This window comes from Malaya genurostris, chromosome 2 (assembly GCF_030247185.1).
Source record: "Malaya genurostris strain Urasoe2022 chromosome 2, Malgen_1.1, whole genome shotgun sequence".
NCBI lineage: Eukaryota > Metazoa > Arthropoda > Insecta > Diptera > Culicidae > Malaya > Malaya genurostris.
In genome coordinates, this window is record NC_080571.1 from 231,292,682 (window position 1) to 231,314,571 (window position 21,890).

The 21,890-nt window shown below is 36.2% G+C and overlaps 1 protein-coding gene across 1 annotated transcript; it reads right to left on the reverse strand.

Moving 5' to 3' along the window:
• Positions 1-4,319: 4,319 nt before the first annotated feature.
• LOC131428056 (augmin complex subunit dgt3) lies at positions 4,320-20,207 on the reverse strand. The gene is made up of 7 exons (XM_058591697.1): positions 19,732-20,207; positions 19,527-19,669; positions 19,103-19,469; positions 18,736-19,040; positions 18,114-18,674; positions 17,872-18,049; positions 4,320-4,557 (listed from the first exon to the last, which is right to left on the reverse strand). Exons 1-7 carry the CDS (start codon positions 19,747-19,749, stop codon positions 4,384-4,386), a joined length of 1,746 nt encoding a protein of 581 aa, XP_058447680.1. The 5' UTR covers positions 19,750-20,207; the 3' UTR covers positions 4,320-4,383.
• Between the last annotated feature and the right edge of the window lie 1,683 nt (positions 20,208-21,890).

Here is a 21,890-nt window from a genome sequence, read left to right on the forward strand (position 1 = left end):
AATAGACAAGAAATCATTTTTTCGTAAAATTATGAGAAAATACTTACGATTCAATATATTGTTTCTACGATTCTATAATTGAACTTATTGTACACGTGGTGTTTCAAACAATATGCAAAATGTACATTTGATGATTTTCCAAAAAAACATGTATGAGAAAATTTTATGATTTGAATTGTTACGATACTTAACAACCTATACATTCTATTGTTAAAAGCATATTCACAATTAATTGAATAGTGTGTAACAATATATTAAAATATTTTTCAATGGTCAAAGCAAAATTGTGGCAGGTTTTTTAACAGCAAATCGTATTGTTTCTCTACAATATTTTTTATTCGGGTAACCATTCGATATTTTGAAGCCGCCGATTTAAAACAAAAAACGATCATCACGCCGACGGATTTATTCGATGGAGCCAATAGAAAAAAAAAACTCTGTAAGCTTTATCCGTTATTTATTTATGGAAAGTCCCGGATTTCAGAGTATAAGGCGATTGTCTCGTAAACTAGTTATCACATGTTCGAGCCTCGACGTAGAAAGGTTTTTGTGTTAATAGGATCGTGTAGCACTAGTCATATATGCCGAAAATCGACTGCAAAGTCGGTTGAAAAAGAATTGTCCAATTTATGCCATTTTGTTTCTGCCTTTGGTGTAGGCCTTTTCAAGGAATATAAAAACAATCTTACATAGTCGAAAAGTTGATGTTGGATGCTTCGTTTTTTGGTAAATTTACATGTTCTTAAATTGAAAAGACAACGTAACTTCAGACATTCAGACATTTGAACTGTAAACGATAGACTTTGTTTTAATTGAAAAAGGTTTACTCTAAGGCTGTGAATCATTTCGCGGTTAATTTTAACTTTTGGTTGAAATCTGACACTTGAGCGGTTATTTTGTGTCGAGTAGTTAAATGTAACTCAAACTGCGGCCCATTTCGAAGTTTGACGGATGGAAAGTTATTTGGGTTTATATTGCACTGGAAATAATTTTGACGCGTAGGGTTATTTTTGACAACATCGAATTACCCGCTCGAGTGTCAATTTAAAAAAATAAAAGTTAAAATTAACCACGAAATGGTTCACAACCTAAGGATCGAAGCATAAATAACATTCTTTTATATCATAAAACTAACACAGCAATATTTTCTTGAAAAATTACAACAGTAAGTAATAATTATCTAAACCGAATGCGCCACCCAGGCCCGTACCCAGGGTTTCGTTTCGGGAGGGGCCCAGATCAAAAATAAATTCCCAATTTCAGGTTCCGGAAGTAGCTCTCGAACACTCCAAAATGAAACTCACATCGATTTCTGGATAGTTTGGAACAGCTAAGCGCAAGGCGATCGTGATAGTTCGAGGAAGCCAAATTGGGTGAATAATGTGGTTGGGGAAGCAATTGGAATCCTAAATCGTTGATGATGGCGTTGCTCTTATGTACAGGCACACTGTCTATTTTTTCGTTATTCAATCACTCCAATAATGCACGCATATTGATTCACTGTCGATGGTTATGACCCATTGAGTCTCCCTCATTTCGGCTTTATTTCATTGTCGGATAATCATTTCTTGGCGTGTAATAATGAATCCAAGTTTCGACAACAGTTACCAAAAAGTCCAACCTGATTTGCTGCAGCATAGTCTAACACGTTTCCAGAGTGCGCTCGCGTTCGTTTATTCAGTTCTGAGTATGTATCCGCGGCATCCAGAGGATATCTTTTTCATCTGCAGAATCTTACTCAATGGTAAGTGCGCTATGTACTAATACAGCACCATCTCGTGTAGTTTTGACATTGTCCTTTGTAAGCACATCGAAGTAACTGCCGCTACGGAATTCATTGGTAGTGGAGTCTCGATCACCACGAAACTCTCGAAAACACAATTTCACGGTGCACTCTAAACGAGCACTAGACTCATGATACCATATCATAACTTTTGTTTGGCTTCCTTCGACGTTTTGCCTCCCAAAGATTTTTTTTGAAACCAAATTCTTTAACCAAAAAGTTTTCTATGTATAAGAAATAAATGGGTGAATAGTATCTAAAAAGCAATCTATAATTTCCGATTTCGAGCTCCCCCTCTGGGTACGTGCCTGGCGCCACCACTAGTCCTTTATGGAAACGACGTCACGCCGATACGCAGCCGTCCCATGTAAAAAAGGGTTTAGCGCCACCGATTTTGTCGTGAATACGACTTACTTTACTATGGGGTGCCTTTTCAAAATTTACCCTCTGAGAGAGTGATAAGTTTTTGATCGTGAATATCTCTTGTTGTATCTAACGAATCAAGATAATTTTTGCTACATGCCATCGGGAATATGATCACAATTTTATGATAAAATTTTCATTTGTGTGACATAATCTCAAATAATTCAAAATTAAACTTTTCTGAAATGTTTGGTATAAACGAGTATCAAAGAGGATAATTCATAAGGCGCGTTTGCCTTTCTCGTATTTTTAAAGCTCATAGCTCAGTGATCTGTGAAGGGATTTCTATAAGCTAACTACCAATAGAATCGAAATTTTTCAACTTAAACGTGTATAGCAAAAGCATTGAAGTATTTCAATAGTACACTATTGAAAAACCTATCTCATTTGACCCATGTCAACACCAGCCAATCAGAACGCGTTCTCAGGAAGAGAACAAAATATCTGCTGCTGTACAACAAATCGTTCGAGGAAAATGTTCCGAAAAGTGGTGAATATCGTCGTGAGTTCCTCAATTTGGTCCTTCTGAATGCTAGAAACGAATATCAACAGCATATAGATATTTTCATTCAATAAATTATGCGAATCCGAAATGAAATAATCGAAATTAAAATTCTGTATGCGGCTATTTTTCTAGCTGTTAGGGCCGCCCATTAGTGAAAAAGCTACAAACGAAATCACGTAAAAAGAAGTCTCCTAGCAAAAATTGAATCAGTTTGGATTCTATCGCCACTGCGAGCAGATATATTTTGTGTCGTTTGCAAAGCTAGTTTCGCTACCGACAAGAGCGATTACGTCACAGCTGCCTGTCATTTTCATTAGTGAAAAAACAACGGTGGAGAGCATCACACAAAATCAGCCGTTCTAATGGCTCTAAAAGTTTTTTAAAGAACTATTAGGAATTATTTTTCTCAAGTCTAAGGTAAATATCCTCAGTTTAGTGCAAATCTTAAACAGTTTGGTTAGATTTGTGCACTTTTCGCTGGGTGAAATTCACAGTAATCGAGATCAAGTGAAGCTTACTTTGTTTTTGCTAAAAATGTGAAAAAGGGGAATACTTGCATAATTCATACAATTGATCAACTAATTGATATTCGGAGGTGTTAAGGAACATGTCAGTTGTTTTCATATCCATGACATCCAGTTATGTCTCTGACATTACCCACCCGCCTTTTTGTGTTGAATGTTCAGGCAGCAGATTTTTTATGTTCCAACTTTTAATTGTATCTATCTCAAATACTGTTTTGAAAATAAAATGCTTGAGCCATTAAAACTATTTTCACTTTTTTTTTGCACAGCATAATTTGAGCCTATTATTAACTCCCTAAACTTCAATTTCCGAGCACGTGTTACGGGTGGATACCAGTCCTGCTTTCAACGACCGTGTACTGAATAAAACATGTTTATAGAATCAAATAAACGGACATTTACACACGTGTGGCCCCATCCAACCATTTTTTAGGGGAAAATTCACAGAACAATCACGAACCAAACGGTTTCATTGTTACCTCAGGGCAGCTCACCCCTCCAGGCCTCAGTTTCGTCATTGTACCGCTAGGTTTTGCCCGGCAACGTTAAGCGCGAATGCATTTTCCAGTGATTTTAGCATCCATTCCAGCCCGGCTTTTGGTGATGTTTTTGTAACTTTTATTTAATTAATCGCTCGGGGACAGACCGGACACGGTGCGTGACGAGGTACCACTCCAACCGAGAATGGGAAAATCTCGGAACAATGGACACTTCCCGAGTGCACCGGTAAACCCCTTCAGCTCATCCTCGTTTTGGGCGTTAACTGAGCACGGACCGGCACATTGCCGACATTAAAATGTGCTTGAAATTTTAATCCTCAAAAGTGTGGTTTGCCGAGTGGCTTACTTCAACCGGTGCTAGCGTTCTACCGCACGAACCAACAGACCAAGGTGGTAGGCTGAATAAGCTAGCTACCTTAATCATCATCATAATTACCGTCGAGCGCGAAACGAAGTACGTCGGAAGTACGAACCTAAATGAATGGAGCAGGATGCATTAGGAAGCACTTACATTGTCAAATGAATGTCAGCCATGCATTTTAAATAGAGTAGAATTTCTTTTGCTGAAATAAACTACAGTCAACTACGTGAAAGAATTTATTTTATGTTCTTGACGAAGTGTCACACTCGCACAAACCCCGGCACCGGTCAGTACTTCATCTCATCGGCCATGGACTTACACTTGATACCGGATATGCTTTTGTAGGCTGCCATCTGCGAGGCTGCAGCCGTGACTTCCTTTATGGCAATTGCCACCTTCTTCGGTTCGGTCAAAAACCACACCCACAGGTTCTGCTTGTAGCGCCAGTATTTGTCATTATTCTGGAAAAGGAAACAAAATGTTTGCTTCTTAGTATTTCATTTTCTGTGCACTAACTTATAGACAATAATTTGTAGAACGTATGTGACATAGTTATGAAATTGAAGAATAATATTGGAATACGGATTGTGGTTTAATAAAACGAAAACAAAATCTGTAATGCACCCATCCTAATTAACAATATTGATTATTTGACAGGAAAAACATACACGTCGCACTCTCTGCTTTGTCGTCAGACGCTGATTTGAGATTTTGTTTTTGTCTGTTTTGCTGTCTAGACAAAAAGAAATAATGAAACTTTATGTTTAATTGTCTGCTCCAAATATGTGCATGAAAATAGATGAAAATTCACAAAATATCGCATTAATGACAATTGTGAACTCGAACACAACAACATTAAGGATAATTTAAACCTCCATTGACTTTCATAGTCAGCAAAAGAAACAAAATCAAACTCTCAAATCAGTGTCTGACGGCAAATCAGAAAGTGAAGATAGACTTGCAGTGTGCGACGTGTATGTGTTTTCTGTCGGATGGGTTTCCATAGAGATAGGACTATAATTAAATGCTGTGGGGCACTGAGTAAAGCGAAGCATGCTCGGTTCTTCTAACATTTTCGCGGTTTTCATTCGCATGTCATTTTTCCAATCTGATACCCTAGTTAGATACTAATCAAATTGGAAAAAATATTGAAAATCATGCAACCAAATTTTTATTTGCAAAACCCTTTGTTTATGAATTAGCTCTACCAATTAGGAACAACACCTGAAAATTTAGAATGAACCGATTCATTAGTTTTTTGAGATATCGTGCTCACCGCAAAATAAAAGCGTTTTACGGCAGGGCTCATACAATCTACAATCTTTCACATATAACGATAATTTTTTTTTCAAAAACATAAAACATGTACTATTCGATACTTTTTAATTCATTAAAATAAAATCCCTTTCACACTTCCTAGAATAATCAAAAGTCTAGTTTTTTTTTCTCGAGCCGGAAGTCATGTAAACCTCTTAACTAAAAAGATGAGTAGGTAATGTCAGAGGCATAACTGGATGACGTGAATAAGAAAAAACTGATGCTTGTTCCACACTTCTGAATATCGATATTCGCACGCACTAGTTGATTAATTGTGTGAATTTTGCAATCTTTTAATGCTTCACTTACAGAATTGTAACGGTGCAAATATAAGGTGGAACACACGAAAGCAAAACATTACTGGGTTGTTTAGGGGAAAAGACCGTTTACGGTGATATTAAAAAATGCATTGTTAAAATTCATTTATAAATTTTAAAAATCAACAACATAATCATTCGAGATTTCTGAATTTTAGTTAGGAATCAATATGACATTAATTTCAAGACCCAAGTAACAATCCGCAACTAGTTCTGATACGACAAAGTCCAAACTATGTTGCAACAAGAGCACGAATATGTTTTTTTTGTTATACTGATTAAAACATGGTCACAGCAATGTTTCATCATAACATAACTAGTTACGAAATAGTTATTTAGGTTTCCAATAATAACATCTTCGTGTCATATTGAATTAAATATAATTTATAAGCTATCGTTACTTAATCCAAACATATCTTCAATCACAACAATGCTTCTAGCTACTAGTTGAAAACAGGTTTATTTTACTTCAATAGTAGCAACCCGTAACTAGTTCTGATACCACTTAGCCCAACTGTGTTGCAACAAGAGCACGAACATGTTTTTTATGTTATACTGGTTAAAACAAGGTGACAGCAGTGTTTGTTTATAACGTAAACATTGAACTAACTATCATTTGTAAGTTATCGTTACTTGATTCTAACATATCTTTAACCACAGTTATGTGTTTAGCTACTAGTTGAAAAAAGGTTTAGTTTCAGTTTCGAAACCATTATAAATACGTTAACGTTTATGTGAATTGTTACTGTGAATTGATATAACAATAACTTAGATATTATAAGATTATAACACATAATTTCTTCATTGATTCAGATAGTTATCGGTAGATTTTCCCAACGTTATGATAACGAAAATGCAAACATAACAACCTTTGTTGGCTTGAATATGGCGAACACAATATGGAATCTCAAGAAGTGTATGAAACATAAATAAAACCAGGATATTACTTGTTTCAAAACTACTTTTTGCCGAAAATACTGAATGGCAGAATAGTCATTTTTGTTCTATGCACTGTCACAAACACGAAGAAAATAATATAGGGAATGAACATCGATTGTGATAATATTATAATTCTCATGATATATGAATTTAAAATGATGAGAAATCACTCTACTTGGAATAATTTTGAGCATTCTGAACATAGTGTTATTTTGCTGTTTATTTTTATATCTTTATAAACAGATTTTGATTGAAGGCGCATAAAAAACAGTTAAGTAAAATTTAATTCCGCTCGACAGTTTCGAAATCGTTGTGAAATTTGTACCTTGTATCAAGTTTGTGATTTAAAGTACTCCTCTGCTTTTTTATTGATGATAGAAAAGTGTTCTGGATTCATTCAATGTTTATAATGTCGATGGTGACTAAGTTTCAACTAGTTTACTTGAAAACAAGTTATTTTCAAGTTATGAAAAGATAAGTTCTTCCAGTATGACATTACAACATAACGACAACTTATTTTTAGCCGACCTAACAACTAGTAGAAACTGCGCTTTTTGAGTCATGCAAGTGGTTAGATGTTAGTAACAATCACTCAAATATCTGGTTGCAAACTAGTCACAAACAAGCTAGCGTAACAAAAATTGTTACTTGGGGAACTTACTTGCCAAACCTGTCTCGAAAATAAAAATTATATAGCATTTTGAAAAAATATCCAATAACCAAAACTCGCGTTTTTTTAGTTTTAAGAACTCAAAAACTATAAATTATTGATATCGACTCGCCAAACAAACGCGTGTATGTTAAAAGTATCTATAATCTGTTCAAAAATTTTTAAGAAGTGGAAAATATTATTCACTTTCAACCAAAAGTGAACCATTCACTTTCAACCGAAATAAGTGAACCAAACGAACAAAAGCTACCGCTGACACGAAATAATACAATTGTTGTTGACTTCAGGCAGTGCAAAATTCGACCTTCGATACGAGAACTTGAAGGTTTGCTTATAGAGCAAATGCATCTTGACATCAAACGTGTGCATTTACTTCAATGCAATAAGACGAATAATGTTGTTTACATCCAGTTTTATAAAGAGTTGGATGCAATTCAATTCGCAAAAGACAATAACAATGTGCACTATGTGGAGCACGAGAACATTAAGTACAATATTCCAGTATATATGGAAGATAGTGCTATAGAAGTGCGTGTGCATGATCTTCACTCAAGCGTCACCGATTCATATATTCGCAAAATTATGTCCCAATACGGAGAGATTATCTCTATTGAAAAAGAAAAGTGGAAGAATTTTTTCCCCGGTATTCTAAATGGCGTATGTTTATTACGCATACACTTGAAGAGGCCTATACCTTCTTATGTGATTTTCGGTCAAGATACAAGAGTTCCGTGCAAATCACTTGTTACCTATGACAATCAGATGGCCACATGTCAATATTGCCAAAAAGCTGTTCACTACGGTAAGCCATGTGATAAACTGAACAAGGAGACAACTATACCAAAGGACAACGGTGCTTCCTTCACACAAACCCCAAGCAACCCCAGTACACCTATGACAGCCACCAACAACAATGAAGCATCCCCTTCAACGAATCCATCATCATTCTTTATAGAACAAAGTACACCAGCTACAGTTAACAACTTACCCTCCAACCAACCAGCATTTGCAACCAATGTACAACAAGGCGCATCTACAGCAACTAGCATCGGAAAGAAGACGGAAATCGACAACAATACCATCGATGCGGCAATGGATGACGAGACGAACCACGAACGAAGTGCCCCTCAATCCTCGCAGAAGGGAAAGGGAAGCTCCTCTCCCCCTTAAAAAGGGTGACAACGAGATCTATTTCAAAAAAAAAATTCATTTAAAAAATCGGTTCAATCGGGCACGTAAAGCTTGTACGCAAATAGGCCTGAATAAAAAAAAACTTTTAAATAAAAATGTTCCGTATTTCTATGTGTCGGTTTTGCACAATACGCTTTGGGCGATGATTAATTCAATTTATGCGGTTGAAGTTTTACGCGCCTTTTTTAAGCACTGAATTTCACCTTAATGCTCGTTCATACCAAACATTTGAGGAAACTTCAATTTTGCGTTATTTGTGATTATCTCATACTGCTGAAAATTTTATCATAAACTGATATGGACAAAGAATTTTGTTGTTGTGTTATATACAACAAGCGATATTGGCGATTAAGTTCTACCCAATTCTTGTACAGGATAAATTTTGCAAAGGCGCCCCATAGTAAAGTGAGTCGTATTCACGAAAAAAACTTGTTCTAACCCAAAACCCCAAACATTGGGTGCTTATTCTAGTCAATGCTTGCAAATCAAGTTCATTGTGACAAATCCATCAACAAATCACCGAGATCCGAGCGCTTCGAATTAGGTCCGATAAATCTTAATCAGTACTTAATTAGCCTGATAGTTACCGGAAAATTTGAAATCAACATATTCAATATACTCAAGTGAACACGATGTGCAGCAGACGTGAAATGGCAATTCAAAATTATGACACAAAATGGTTGGCGTTCAAAATTATGACACAAAATGGTTAGGCTGCTAGTTTTGTATTTTTTAATTGACACTCGGCCCCGTATCGTGTTAAAGTAAGGCATTTTCAAAGCCAAAACAAGAGCACAGCGAGCAAGGTGTATCGATAAAGTGGAGGGGGTTTTACGAGTTACCCGGGCCTTGGATAACTGGCAAAGAGCGGCCATGGATCTAGTTGTATGGAGACGTTTGCTATATACAGCAAATAACACCACAAAACTAGACTTATAGATAAGTAACCTTTATCATGCATACAAACTACTAGGTGTGCAACCGGTGGTTTGCTGTTTATGTTGTGGTCCACTTGATTCGTGGTTTTTCAAAGCCCCTCTATATCTGTGGTAGAGAAGAAGTGCGTTTCATAAGATTTCAAATTATGAATCTTCTTTTTGAAAGATATTGACTAGTTCGAGACGAATGTAAAATTTGTCACAACCATATCAAACCAATTCCACGAATAAGACGGCTAGCTTGGTGGTTTCAAACCTAATACCGAATCCATTTCAAGCACCTTCAATCAAACCCAATAAGCGCTCGATCCGAAATGCATTGAATTGAGTCGAACTCTGGTCCGGCTTCTAACCGGAGATTAATCCAACGATCATAGTACTAGCCATGCAATGATTCTGAACGCTAAGAATCGGCTGCGAGGTCTGTTGAAACAGAAAGGTAAAATTACACAATAGGAATGTAATGCCAAGACTTAGATCATTTGAAAGGAAAAAAAAACACCAAATTTTGCGCCCAAAACTTCACATTTTTTTTATTTTTGAATACGACTTACCTTACAAAACTTACCTTTCAGAATTGGTAGAATTTAATCTTGAATATGTATTGTTGTACTTAATTCAACAACATAATTTTTGCTTCGTGTTATCGAAAATATGATCAGCAGTTTATAATAAAATTTTCAGTAGTAGGAAACAACCACATGTCGTGAGCTGTTCTCTTCCATACCAAACATTTTAGAATACTATAAGTTTGAGCTGCTAAACTTATAGTATTCTAAAATGTTTGGTATGGAAGAGAACAGCTCACGACTTTTGTTTACCTTTCTCGTTCTTAGACTACGGTTTCGATGCAAGGAGCGGTAAGAATAAAATGTAAAAAATGACATGTTTCTTTAATTCTATTTGATTTTTAAGTATCAGTTGATTTATCATTAAAGAACTTTTCGATATTTTCTTTCATTGAAATTATTGTTATTCGTACCGTGTGTACTTCATCAGGCGAACAATTTGTTACTTTATTTTGCCCTCTCTCATTAATTTGTGTGTTAGAAAAAGCGTCGTACTTTGGTATAGATGCACCGTTACAATTCTGGAAGTAAAGAAATTAAACTTTGCACAACTTAAACAATTGTAGGTATGCATAAGTGTGAAGAAACGTGTTAGTTTTTTTCGTATTCACGTCCTCCAGTTATGTTTCTGACATTACCCACCAACATTTTTTCGGGAAAAAGAATGAACAACGAAACGTTGATGCTGCAAAGGAAGAAAAAGAGACAAATATATTTGGCATTTTCATTCATCCTGTTGCCATAAACATATCGCCATTAGCAATTTGCATGTGTTCATGATCGCTACATGTTACCACCGTTCTCTCTAACGGTTTCTACTGCGGACAATCTAAGTTCGATGTGTCAAGACATAAAATTTAATTTTTTTTTATGCCAATAAAATACAGCACATTTTAATAGGAGAACACAGCACAAAAGGTCTACGATCAGCTAGTAGTCGCTGGAAGCCAAATCTGGCGCATACGGTGGATGTGGGAGGAATTCGAAGTTCAATTCATGTAGTTTTGCCATTGTCTTGATTGTAACACGGGTGTTGTCTTGATGAAACAAAATGTTTTTTCTTGCCATATGCGGTTGTTTTGAACATGAATAATATTTTACCTGAACCAAACTGTGAAATGTTTTAAAATGATTATAAATACTATTGTCACACTTTCCCATTGAAAGAAATAGTTTTAAATTCTTCGGTGATCGTTTTTTCATTTAAAATAAACTCACTTTTCAATTTAGGACACATTTTTGCCTCAAGATTTACAGTTCGTCATGTTTCTGAATATCTATTAATCGATTCGTCTCAAAACATGGTAACTATTTCGCAAAATTACACTACCATTGAATGCTGGATGGCTTCATAATTAGTAATGTTCACTTGCCACTTGTTTAATTAACGATTTAAAACTTGAAAAATTACCCGACAAACAATAAAAGTCTTTAAAAATATGAGATGAAAGTTTTTCACTTAGTTCACTTGATTGCGCTTTGTTTTCATCTCATTTGGTTTCGCAAAGTTGCCAAGTTATCTCATATTGTTACAAAAAATAAATTGTTTTTCTTCTTCAAATTATTATCAAAAAGTATGTTTTTGGTATCCGTGACATTAGTTTAATTATATTATTGATATTAATATTTCAATAAAACTGTTTTGGCTTCGAATATTACCAGAAAGAGCGTATTAAATACTAATGAGATAACCATTGTGGCAAATCTAGTAGCACTGGTTTCATTCCGCTATACGTCAACATAACGCTGTGAAGTGTGTGTGTGTTTCATCGACTGTGCACAGAGATGTCAGATATTTTCATAGAAAATATGTATTACTTTGCATAGAAAGTCTATATCTGCTCTATCTGTTTTCACTAATAAAATGATGTTAATCATAATCAAGTATCTGCATAAAAGATTTCCACTTTAACATGTGATTTGTCCGTTGATTAATAAACTTTTAAAGAATCACTGTAATCAAATACTAATAGATACTCGGAGAGAAAAGTCTAATTTTTTACTTTCACTTTCTATGAATCTGTACAAATCTGCATTAAATTAAGGAAATCTGTATAAAATCTGTACTTTGATTTAAATCAGTATGCGAACGCAAAAATCTATACAATACAGATAAATCTGTATAAATGGCATCTCTAGCTCTACACTTTGTTTTAAGAAGGGCTAATGAATAAATAGTAACAATTCTATTTTAGTTTTTATTTAAAGTTATCCAAATTAACTTTACAGTAAAATTTTAAATTTAAAGCGAAAGGTAACGGAAACGACCGAAAAAATTTTAAACGTTGAAATGATTTCAAACTGGTTCTAAAAATATCGTATGTTGTCTCATAGTTGGCATAAGGCCGTTTTTAAGAAGAATTCTGACATTTTGAACCTGAGAGTGTAATAGTGGAATATTTTGTTTTGATTGCTGTCGCCATTGCTAATTTATAGAATGAATAAAGGATCAACGATAGGATGGATAAAAATCCATTGAGATGGAATTAGGAGCAGAGTAGTGAACACATCATACACTTATTTTAGCTGTTTTATGAATTATTGTTAAATTTTCAAGAAATGTGAATCAATTCTCAATGTGGAGCAAGGCGAAGCAGTAATATGAAACAGTTATAGTGATTTTAGTGGCTACATCGGAGTTTGAAGGCGACGTTCTTACAAATGAGATGAAATAGGGAGCCCTTACCCTATAATAGCGTTATGTCAAACGACCATCACAGCATTGAACCTTATATGAATTTTATGCCATTAGACCATTATGCCAAATATCCATCATGCCAAATGGCATTATAGCAAACAGGGTAAACCCTCAGTATGGTATGATTTAAATTCACTTTTTAGCATTATAAAAAAGTACATTAATTCTCAACCTATACGCCAACCGGAGGGGCATGAAAAGTCCCGGTCCTAACAAAGCGAACATTTTTGGTTCAAAATTAGCTTTATTCATCAACGTAATCTCCATCAAGAGCAACGCAATCATTCCAGTGCCGGTCTAACATTTCAATACAACTTTTGTAGAACGATTTATCTTTTTCCTCAAAATAGGCCTCAGTTACAGCGATAACCTCTTCATTCTTGCAAAAAAAAATATTACCGGCAAGCATTTTTTTCAGGTCTACGATCAGCCAGTAATCGCTGGGAGCCAAATCTGGCGAATACGGTGGATGTGAAAGGTATTCGAAGTTCAATTCATGTAGTTTTGCCATTGTCTTGATTGTAAGACGGCCGTTGTCTTTGTGAAACAAAATGTTTTTCTTTGCCATATGCGGTAGTTTCTTTGCAATTTCAGCCTTCAAACGCTCCAATAACACCACGCACATCCCAAAATACCGAGGCCATAACCTTTCCAGCCGATTGTTGTGCTTTCGGGCGCTTTGGACGAGGTTCACCAGTTGCTGTCCATTCCGATGACGATCGTTTTGATCTCGGAGTGAAGTGATGAATCCATGTTTCATCCATTGTCACATATTGACGCAAAATTTCCGGTTTGTTACGTTTAAACATGGCCAAACACTGCTCAGAATCATCAACACGTTCTCTTTTTTTGGTCAACAGTGAACAAACGCGACACCCACTTTGAACAGAGCTTTCTCATAGTCATATGCTCATGCAATATAAAGCCAGCACGTTCTTTTGATATCTTTGCGATGTCAGCTAACTCACGCAACTTCACTTTTCGATCATTCAAACCGGTTTTGTGGATTTTTTAATGTTTTCTGGTATTACCGCTTCATTTGGACTGCGTTCTGCATCATCGGTGTCTCTACGACCACGTTTAAAGTCAGCAAACCAACGTTTTGTCGTGAATACGACTTACTTTACTTTGGGGCGCCATTTCAAAATTAGCCATATGGAAGAATGGGCAGAAGTTAATCGTGAATATCTCGACTTGTATTAATGGCAGCAACATAATTCTTTCACTATTTCATCAACACTATGATCAGGAATTTAGAATAATATTTTGAACAGTGTGAGATAACCACAAACAACTCAAAATAAGAGTTTTCTCAAAATTTGAAAACAACGCGGAAAACTCTTTACTTTCGCTTGGGTTTTTCGCGCAAAGGCGACGATTTTGAGGTAGTCAGGCACATATCTTCAATTGAACGTTATAAAAGGAAAACCGTGGTCGAAAATCGATCATTTCTTCTTGTGCGTTGGATGGAAGCAGACGTCGGGGCGAGAAGACGCATTCAAACAGCGGCATCAGAGAGCGCACCTTCTGCGTGGTTAAAAACCTCAAACGCTCAGGTCGTAGTTCTCATTTGCCATTCCGGTCGTCAAGGCGAGAAGACGCATTAAACCAGTTCCGCATCATTTAACACTGCGAGTGGATGAGTAGCGGTTTGTACGCAAAGCTAGTTTCAACTCAAACAAGAGCGATTGCATCATGCAACAGAGCTTCTGGTCGTTTGCATTGGAGAGAAAAAAAAACGAAAAGTGGACAACATTATATAAAATCAGCCGATCTAATGACTCCAAATGTTATCTAAAGAACTATTAAGATTACTTCTTTGCAAATCGAAGGTAAAAATCATCAGTTTAGTGAAAATCCAAAATAATTTGATTTGCTTTGTGCACTTTTCGCTGTGCGAAAATCGTTCGAGAAAAATGTTCCGAACTGTTCTAAATATCGTAGAGAATTCCACAATTTGGTCCTATTAAAAGAAATGAATCCTGTACAGCATCTCAGCATCTTGATAGTTTCTTCCAATGAAATATGCAAATCCGAAATGAAATAATCGACGTCAAAAATCGTTTAAAATTCTAGTAGTGAAGGTTGGGGAAAGTTTCACAATTCACACAATCGATCAACTATCAATTCGAAGTTAAAAGTATAAAGAAATCGTGTCAGGTTTATTCGTATTCACGACCAGAGCTTAAATTGTCACGCATTCTCAATTAAAGAAACCATTCCAATAGTCTCATTTTCAATGTTTTACTGTCTCTTTCGTAAATGACCGACACCAGAACAAACGAAGAGAGACGAAGCATTTTCGTTTCTCATAGAAAAAATTAGAGAGTATAATTGCCAACGTCACTCTTTCCTCTATGACAAGACGAAACCAAACTAACGTCTTCAGGGAGCATCAGCAGAATGTCAATTCTCATTCTGTCATCGTCGTATTGAAAATCTGTGACGCTTGGTTATATAAAGAGACTAAAATATGGCAAAACGAAGTAATTATATCCCAGAACTTCTTTGGAAACCAAAACTACTACAAATTCGAACACCAACAGGTAAACGTTATTGTGAAACCTTTTTCGGTCATTTTCAATTCTCACAGCTTCGGTTGAATATCGACACTGCATACTATGGGATTTTCAATGAAAACTGCAAATGACTGAAAGGGCAAATGAAAGAAAAAACACAATTTTGAAACTACTGTCCCGCTTAGGTCATTGACTGAACGTGGAATTCGTTCTCATAGTTTGCAAGCGAAGATGAGAGTGACAGTAATTTCTTGCCATTTTCGTCTATTTTTCAGCCAATGAAAATGACTTTTATTAGCTCTGTTGACGACATCCAGTTATGTCTCTGACATTACACACCCGTACTTTTATTGTTGTTTCTGATGGAGCGGAGTCTCCATAACACTTTTCAAGCCATTGCATTGCTTGAACGATATTTTTTCCCATCAAGAAAAAGTGTAAAATTAAAACACGAAATTGTTTTTGATCCATTGTTCCGAATTTAACAAAAGTAGCGTCATTCTTAGAATGATAACTCACAAACTAAAGAATAGAATGTTATGAAATTTTATCAACTGTCTTTTAAAGGTTAGTTTTAACTGAAAAACGATGATTGCAATAAAACTAGCGCCATCTATGTGTTAGGCTCGGGACGCAAACTCGCAAACCCTCTGGACACAAACAATGCAAACTCATTGACCACCTGAAAGACAGATTGTGAGTATTCAATTTATTTATTTAATGTATATTCCTCAGAGATGCTCACGATGACGATTCTCCATCTTCTTTTGAAATCAACGGTGCAATTTGCTTTCTTAGTTTCGAAGAGATTCCGCTTAGCTTTGGTCAAAGTTTGGTGGATTGGCTGTTTTAGACACGTATTTGACCTCTTGTACCTTATACCATTCCAGGACGAATTTCGAATAGTGACGAGAGGCCAAACCATGCCAAAACAGAGCTGGAAAGAAATGGCTTTTAATAAATGGACGCAACTGCTTTCGTACATAATTTTTCTCGTGCACATCCTTAATGACAGGGTCAGTAGAAACGAAACTTTTAGATTTTTGATCACAACTACATATGACCCGTCAAATCAAACACTTCTTTGGCAATTTGGACGCCATCTTTGGTTGAATTGCTCAGCAACGGCGTTCTTTTGGATTGCGGTAAAAAAAACACCGGACCCGAAAGCTGTTTAAAGTTTATTTTACCGATTTATTCATTTTAGTTGGTTTGACGTAAGGTCGCCATAACTAAGTTCGGTTTTTGCAATGACTGAGTGGAAACAAATATTGGAGAAGTCAAATGATTGAGAAACTCACAGATATTTATTTTTTTTGAAATGATACGCTCAGAGACAGGACTCGAATCGATTGTTTAATGTTTTGGAGCACGTATGTGTCATCATGCATTATGGTACGAGGATATTTTGGCAAAACATTGGTGTTGCGCTCCTTAGCACGACTTTTTGTAGTGAAATTCCGCTTGTCATCACGATTGGCACCCGTTTTTCACAACTTTAGTCCTTGCCTCTGTTTCACTTTTGGTACGTATGATTTTGACTTCCCAACTTTGCGGAGCAACATTTTGCCCGAAAATATTGGAATTTTTCTCAATAATTGCTATCACTAATCAATAATTGCTATCATGTTATGGACAAGTTTAATGGACAAATCGGGAGCATACTTGTAGATTTGTTCCACTTCCAGCCTTCTGTTCCACAGTCAAGCGTTGCAAAAAATATTTGCAAACATAAAACATGGTACTTTTCGGTAGTTTCAGTTCAAATTCGCATTTGGCTAACGTTGGTATAAAATGTGTTTGCGCACTTCCACTTGATTCAACGTCATTTTACTAAATGTAACAAAAATATTCTACCACGAAATAAAGCGGAGAATCGTGAAAGTGAAACATTTCAACGATTCGCGAATAATTCACTGAAAGAAAAGTTTCCGAAATTCAACGTGGCCTTATGACCCATCAAAAAAAAACTCTGTAGCGATTCCACGATTGCGATAAGGTTATAGTTTGTATACTGCTTTCTACACTTCAATTGCTCCACTGCCTCGGAAGACGATAGCACCAAGTTAATACTATTCTAAGTGTTCATACTAACGGCATGAGATAAGAACATGGGAACACTAAGTTTTGGAACTCTCTAAGTATTCATTATGGTAAAATTGGTTGACATCTTTTCAAATGAATATTGTTTCCACAAACGTCCGCCTTCTGATTTCTGGATACAACTCTTTTTCCGTATAGACCCAAAAGTACAAACCAAGAAACAATAAATAGTATACATGGAAATAAAAAGACGCCAAAAAGGAGAAAATATGCGAAAACACTCTGCCTAACAAAGCTTGAATCAATATAATAATGATTTCCAACATTAACGTTTTACTTGATTTGTGCCTTCGGCTCATCAGTGCTTAAAGCAGATCAAATTGAACTGCTATCTCCACCAAGTTTACGCCTGAGACGTCAGAAAGGATATTGCACGTCGGTGCATAGTGTAAACTTTGCGTTTGTTTAACGGTTTAGATTGAATTAAATTTGAACTGCTTCAAGCACTGATGAGCCGAAGGCGAAACGGGAAGAAATCGTAATGATTTCGTGTCAACAACAATAGAAAATCTACCTTCGGTTCGTTGATGTTCTGCTGATAATCATTTTTCAACACCTTTAGCTCCTTCTCGATTTGATTGATTTCAAAATTCAATCGTTGTATTCTTTCCTGGTACTCCTGGTCGAAAAACTGTGGCCCATTAACCGGCCCATCGTATACATATCTTCTAAGCAATTTCTCATGTTGATTCCTGCAAGTAAGACATAAATAGGTTATTTTATACTCTGGTCTTTTCATGCATAAGAAGAACATACAATTCGGAAATAGTTTCCTCCATTGTCTTGTAGTACTTTCCATTGACGACCGAATGAACGTTTTTAAAGACCCGATTCTGATAGTCTGCAAAGTCTTGGATACAATTTTTCAAGCTAATCGAACGATCTCTTGCCGAATGATTCAAATTGATCGATCCTAATAGCGATGAAAACTGTCCCACAAACTCATCGTAGGCTTCTTCCTGAGCGTTGTTGCGGTCGACTGCTTTGAAGGTTTCTATTCGCTTCAAACAACGCTGAGTCTCCGCGTTCAGATCATCGCTGTTGTCAAATTTATTTTTGATTTTTTCCAAATCAAGCTGCATAAAAATCCACAGCATTTCTGCATTCATAAGAGCGCTTGAAATAATGGCTGCCAATTTCCTGATGTACTCCAATCGACTAACGGCACGATCCATTTTCAGTTTACTGTTTTCATATAGAATGCCTTCAATTCGTAGCTCGTTCAACTGTCGAATGTACATTTCTAACTCTTGTTTTAATACATCAATGCGTAACCGGTCCTGTTCGTTTGTGCTAGTCAATTCAGCACAAAGTTTCCTGTAACGAAGATTCAAAGCTTACCCCGCTAAACGAAAATAAATTTTATTCGATTGTATACCTCATGGAAGAAATTTTCATCGGCTGCCAGCAGAGATCGTGGATACGTTCCATCATTTTCTTTAACCCGTGGTACTCCTTCTTCACCTCGAGTAGTTCCATTTCACCTAAATCAAGTCGAGACTTTATGCTTTCCAACTGCACAATAATATCCCGATGGTCCTGATCAGAGTCGTGCTCAAAATCGTTCGACTTACGAACAGAAAAGTGCTTCCTAATATACATTTCCAGATACTTGAGAAACTGATCACATTTCATGTTGAACTGTTCAATCGGTAGCTGATAGATGAACAAAGGTGGATTTTGCTGAAAGAATAATATATTCTGATATCACGATTTCCTTAAAAGCATAAGCTTATAAATCCTACGGTTTGAATGTAGCACTGATGCATCTCGAAAATTTGTTGCTGTGTGTCGGTCTGAATATCTTGTAGAAATATAGCCTTCTCGTTGCATTCAGCAGCAACCTTTCCGTAATTGAAATCAGTATCGATTATTTTCAATTCCAGTTCGGAAAGTTCCCTAGTTAGAGCGTTTTCACTTTTCTTGGCATCGGCTAGCAGTTTTTCGTACTGCTCCTCGATTGCCACCAATTGCTCCAATTGTTCTTCGTAATCTTCCACGTCGCTATTTTTATACTCTAAAATATTGGGATAATCCTGCTCCAGAATCTCCAATTCCGTCAATATTTCCTCGTCCGTAAGAACACAACCAGTTTTCTCCAAATTAGTATATCTATATTAGATATAAATCACAGTTCTGTTTTGTTGGAAATGAATCCAGAATACTCACTCTCTTAAAAGGCTGTCTGTTATTAAATTGTCTTCATCGACGGATTGGCCAAACCAATTGAAGAAATCCTTGAAAGATTCATCATGGAGTAGCCACAGACGGCTAACTTCTACGCCACTAACCCGTTTTAAAATGTCGAGATTCTGTACGTAGAAGGAAGTAGTTATTGTAATTTATAGATAAAAAAGAACACATTAACTGGCACCTTTACTGATTCCTCCATTTCATAATAAAGACAAAAGTGTATAAAACTATAGGTTCAAATACTGCAACCGAATTAATAAAACAAGCAATACTTTCAACAGCACAACTGAATGAGAGCCTGTAACTGTCAGTACAAACTGTTTAGCTGCCCTTACACGAGACAATATTATTGTCAATACAAGGAGTATTGACAATACTTTTGATCGTGTAATGGAAACTTCATTGGATTGACGAAAATATTGTCAAAAAAATCAAAACTGCTCATCAATCCAACAATACTTTCTCTCCAGAGAGAAACTGTTAAATATGTGCAATAATCTCTTATCTCTATATTTTAATATTCATTTGCAATATTTGAAGCTCCAAACGCTTGATTTTCTCGAAAAATGCGGACTCCAGTTACCAAGTCAATTGGATTGACGGTATTGACAATACTTTGGATTGACAATAATATTGTCACGTGTAAGGGCTGCTTTTCGATTCGAATACATCGAAAGCGCCTTGCAACGTTGGGTGTCACAACTAGAAATACAGCCTCAGCGACCGAACGACCCGTCTAACTCCGACCAGAGATGCCATTTATACAGATTTTTACATTCATATACAGATTTCACACAGAATACAAAATTTAAACAGATGGGGACGGGTGTAGCGTGATGGGATAGTCGATGCCTTTCACGCAGCCCGCCTGAGTTCGATTCCCAACCCCGCACATAGGGTCAGAAAGATTTTCTGGTCCGAAGAGGCGAATGACCTAAGATGTTAAAGCCTCTATAATTGAAATAAAAAAAAAAAATTTTAAACAGATTTCATAAATACAATACAGATTTATACAAATTTCATAAAAAAGAAAAAATATGTTAAACTTTTTCGTATGAGAGCTGGAAGCAATGACGAGAAACAAGTTTCATAATCGATGGGCAAATCATTACGAAAATATGTTGATATTTGTAAATCGGACAAATTTCAACTGATGATTCATGATAGTCACCACATTTCAAGACATTGTCAGACTGAGAGTTGAATGACCTGACTTAGGCCGCAGATAGAGCGAAAAGCTAAAGGCTAATCACAAACAGAAACTTAGTTTAATGATTCATGCAAATTGAAATATAAAAAGTAAGATCGAAATAGAATTCATCTAGGAGATTTACTTCGCTATAACAGATGCATCGAAATCATTTCACACTAATTTTGCTGAGACATTGCTTCTTTGTACCTAAACGACACTATTCAATTGTATCGCAAAACAATGATTTTAAGTTCAATGATTACAAAAATACTATGGCGATACTAACGAGATGATTACCCACTACAGACTCTCATGATAACGGTCCGGCGAATACTTATTTGGGAGACAAACGAGCAGTTAAATTCGTATGTTGTAGCATGAAAATTTGACTGCTCGTTTGGCTCCCTATGAAGTATTCGTCAGTATGTTACTATGAGAATCTGTACTACCCACTATATTGAAATGTTGGATTAATCATAACAAATAGTAAATTCGTACCAAATCCTTTTAAGTTGAAAACCATATTAGAAAAGATATTTTAAATGGGGTCAGTCAGGCCCGTACCCAGGATTTCGTTTCGGGCGGGGCCCAAAGATAAAAAGAATAATGTTTCTGAAGATTTGCGGATGCTCCTAATTCTCGATGTGCCTTTTACGGGTGTTTTTAACAGTCACTAAACTTTTCCACTGGAACTGTTATTGTATCACATTTCTTCACGTGTACTGTCTTGTTATTTCTGTAACACATGTCGGAGACCTAAATAATTATATATCTGTTTTTAATTTCGTGAGCTGCCAGAGCCCCTCGAGCTCTCCCTCTGGATACGTGACTGTAATCAGTGTTGGTAATTGCCGATAATTAGGCAGAAAGCGATTCAATATTTCTCTACAATGTATACAATATTTTCAATCTGGTAGAAGATGCTATAAGAATACACTGCCTCTCAATGCATGAACCGTGAGAGATTTTTACATTTTTTCGTTTCACTTCATCCTCCGCAGATGAGGTGTGGATCTATGAATATGACGTCGAAACCGCACAACAATCGACCTAATGGCGCTTCGAAGGCGAGCCATTGTTCTAAATTTTCATCCATTATAAAAATCGCCACACGAAAATTTTTCAACTTCTTTGTATAGACGCCAAAC